At 46.9% G+C, this 3,722-nt stretch overlaps 1 protein-coding gene across 1 annotated transcript; it reads right to left on the bottom strand.

Moving 5' to 3' along the window:
- Positions 1 to 1,728: 1,728 nt before the first annotated feature.
- On the bottom strand, positions 1,729 to 2,642 carry LOC146889649 (taste receptor type 2 member 143-like). The gene has a single exon (XM_085683864.2). The coding sequence runs from the start codon at positions 2,640 to 2,642 to the stop codon at positions 1,734 to 1,736; it is 909 nt and encodes a 302-aa protein (XP_085539990.2). The 3' UTR covers positions 1,729 to 1,733.
- Positions 2,643 to 3,722: the final 1,080 nt, after the last annotated feature.

The following is a 3,722-nucleotide window of genomic DNA, read 5'->3' as shown; positions in this document are numbered from 1 at the left end:
TCCACAGCCTACCGTGTCATGTGCTCCCATTCCCAACACATGTGCACCATAAATAAGTGCTGAGAATACTGTGGAGATGAATAAAATGCTGTGGTGTATGTCAGAAGACTAAGGCAAAGGTAAAGGCAGTAGACGCACAAGGATGTAGCCTGGAAAGATGGCGTTATGGGTTAAGGAGTAGTTAGTGTTTGCTGCTCTTTCAGGGGGGACCCAAAAATTGGTTCCTAGAACCCACGTCAACAGGTTCACACAGCCCATAACTGGGGCCTCCTAGCCTTTGTGGGCGTTCACACATGCACACACACACACGTACACACACACACACACGTACACACACACACACACACACACACATAGCAATTTCAAAAGAAACGCACATATATTAAGTATTATGCTTGAGTTCCATCAGGAATTCACTTGAGGCCATGATGGTGTCTCTGGCTGAAATGGTGGAGTTTAAAATGATCCCAGACTCCTCTCTGCTGCATTAGTGTACAGATAGATGCTTGCAACCAGGAAGAAGGACGTCATCAGAAACCAACCATGCTGGCACACCACACTTCAGACTCTAGCACTGTAAGAAATAGTCACACCGTTTATGATACCCTGATACAGAGCCTAGGCCAACCAAGACACAACTATATGCATATTTATTACCATAACCATGTCCACTTCACTGTTGTGTTGTGTGCATTGCAAAACATGCTCCCAAAACATGGAAACTTAAGATAAAAGTGAATGAAAATTGAAATGGCCATATTTTTCTTTCCACTCCCAGTATGTCACTTTCCCCAAATTTCAGTCTGGAGAATGTTAATCCGAGCAACAGCATCCAGGAAGTGTCCCCTAGGCAAGAGAAGTAGAGATAAGATTATCAAAATTAACAATTGCCACGCAGTTTGCTGCTTGCCTATAATCAAAGCACTCAGAAGGCTGAGGCACGAGGATTGTGAGTAACCTGAGCTATGTGAGAACTGATCTCAAAAACACCGAGGGATATATTTGTAGTTCTGTCCTTGAGTCTTCATCTAGCATGGGCAGTGCCCAGGGCTGGATGGTCAGCACAAATACAAAACAAAACAAAATCTGGGAATTTCCTTTGTTTTCCGTCTGTCTTCAATAGGCCAAAACCTAAACACCTTTTCACACCGGACAGAGCATCTTCACTGAACCTGAGGTCATGGACAGGGTCTGCAGAAGCACAGACTCTCACCGCCGTCAGTCTCCTAGGCCAATCTGAAAAGGGCCTTTTGGTGGGATCAGCCTTAGTCGGGGTACAAATGATGATGGTGGCACAGATGGGGAAGGGACAGAAAAGAAGGAAATAAGAAGAGAAAAGTAGAACTGAAAAGAGTTGAGGGGGACAGTTGGGGCCACAAGGTGGGCAGCATGCAGGAATCTGTGCCATGGAAGCAACTGATAATGGTTACATGTCTTCCTAAAGGGAGTTACAGACAGAAATGAGGCTCAGATACTAGGATTTGGGTTGCTCATAGAGAGGCCCAGGAGCCTCAGAGGAACTAACAAAAGCCTGGGTGATTTGGAACACTGACCAGGGACTACTAGAAATGAAGGCAACAAGAGAAACACAGTTAGGGAGAAAAATGTGGAGCATGGAAGTAGTTGAAAAGAAAGAAGGACCAGACCTCATGGATTCTTGCTACACGTGAGCTCCTTTGTCACAGTACGGACACTGATCACTTGAGAGAAGAAATACCTTTGGACCCAGGCCTTCAAAGCTTAGGGCAGCACGGGTGCCCTAAAATCATCTTCAGGCTCTTTCTCAGCTTGGGGTTGCTAAGCATCAGGATGATGGAGTTCAAAGAGATGCCCACGTAGATAATGACTTCTCTGGGCCAAAACCACTGATTCTGCAAGGTTTGGGTTTTTGTAGTAAAACTTAGCAGGGACAGAAAAAATAAGATATAGAAGATGAAGAAGAAGGTAAGGGATTTTAGAGCCATGGTATGAGCCCGAGTCCGGAGATCACCAGGCTCAGGCCAGTGGTCCCTCATCTTCCCCACGTGCCGGTACAGTGAGAACATAAGCAAGATAAAGGACACTATGAACAGGAAGAAAGGAGTGCACCACATGAGCGCCGCATGCGACAGGTAAGTGTACTGAAAGAAATCCAGTGTCGTGTGACCAACAGTGCAGTTCTCAAGGGAACCCTGGGAGAGGGTCATCTGGAGAGCAACGATGTTCCCAGTGGCTGATATAATGCCTGACAGGCCGCCCATGATGAGAGAGCCCAGCAGCAGCCTGGGAACTAACCGAGAGATCCTCCACTTGAGCCAAAAGAGGATAGGGTGGGAGAAGGAGGAGATCTTCACACAGTAGAAGACGGCAAGCCAGGCAGTAAGCCACAAAATGAGAGTGTTGGTGAAGTCCCAGAAGACGCCAAGAATGTTTGCTTGGTAACAGAAACCAAAGGAGGTCAAGAGATTGGCCAGGGTGGATATCCCATGTAGGCAGAACCGGGAAGAAGCAAGAGAGGCCACAATCTTGTCAGCTGCTGACAAGGCCCGGTTCCGCATCCACTCTCTGCCCAGCACAATGATTATGAAGCCATTCTGTAACATAGAAGCCAAAGACATCAGGCAAAAGATGATCATGAAGATGATTGTGGGTGTGGAGGGCATCTTGTTGAGGGAGGAGCTGTTCAGACAAGCTCCAGAGCACTGAGACACAGGCACAGGAGGAGACAGAATCTACAGGCAAACCATCGTTGGAACCAGAGACATGGAAACTCTGAACCTGGATCAAAGCCCAACCAGCAGCGAAGCCCAGTGCCCAGGACTTGAAATGATAATAATGGCAGTCTCCCTAGACATGTAAATCACTTCCAGTTCAATGACACCTGCCTCAATTTGCATAACTTGTTTTTGCCCACTCTGCCACACTCAGGTGCAGGCAAATGTTAGCCGGAAACGCTCCGGAGTGCTGGGGAACACTCCTCTTTTGCAGATTGTTTCTCCCTCTTCTTTACATTATTTTCATTTATTCTTTGACAATTTCGTCTGTGCATCTTGATCATATCCATCCCTAAGTCACTCTTCCACTCACATCCCTACACACACACACACACACATCCTTTTCCCACCTTTGGGTCTCCTTCTTTAGTAACCCACTGCTTCCAATTGTTGTTGCCTGAATATACACGAATGTAGGGTCATCCATTGGAGCACAGGCAACCTAGATGCACGCGCGCATGCGCGCACACACACACACACACACACACACACATTCTCTCTCTCTCTCTCTCTCTCTCTCTCTCTCTCTCTCTCTCTCTCTCTCCTTCATGTCTTTGGGGGTTTTGTTTGTTTTCTTGCTTGCTTTGAATAACTGAGTCCGATGAGTGTTTCCTGTATGGACATGGGATTGTGGGGATGGGGCCTTCCATTACTACATTAACAGCCTACCAGTGGCCACACCCCTAAAGAAAATTGACTCTCCAATTAGCTTCTAAGCCAGGGGTGTGGCCTCTTGACCCTCCTCTGTCTGTACTGGAATTTTGATTGTCTCAACCTTGTGAGGGCTTTGGGTAAGTAGACATGGCTGCTGTGATTTCTTAAGTGTAATGCCCCTGTCATGTCCAGAAGAGAGCGTTTCACGGAAGTCCTCCTCATCCAGGTCATATGTTCATTTTACCACCTCCTCCATGATGCTCTCTGCGCTTTGGGTTAAGGAGAGTGATATAAATGTCCAGTTTAGAGCCGAGT

Source organism: Myodes glareolus, chromosome 25 (genome assembly GCF_982192425.1).
Source record: "Myodes glareolus chromosome 25, mMyoGla1.1, whole genome shotgun sequence".
NCBI lineage: Eukaryota > Metazoa > Chordata > Mammalia > Rodentia > Cricetidae > Myodes > Myodes glareolus.
Note: the sequence above shows the minus strand (reverse complement) of the source record. Positions and strands in the feature narration are given on the sequence as shown.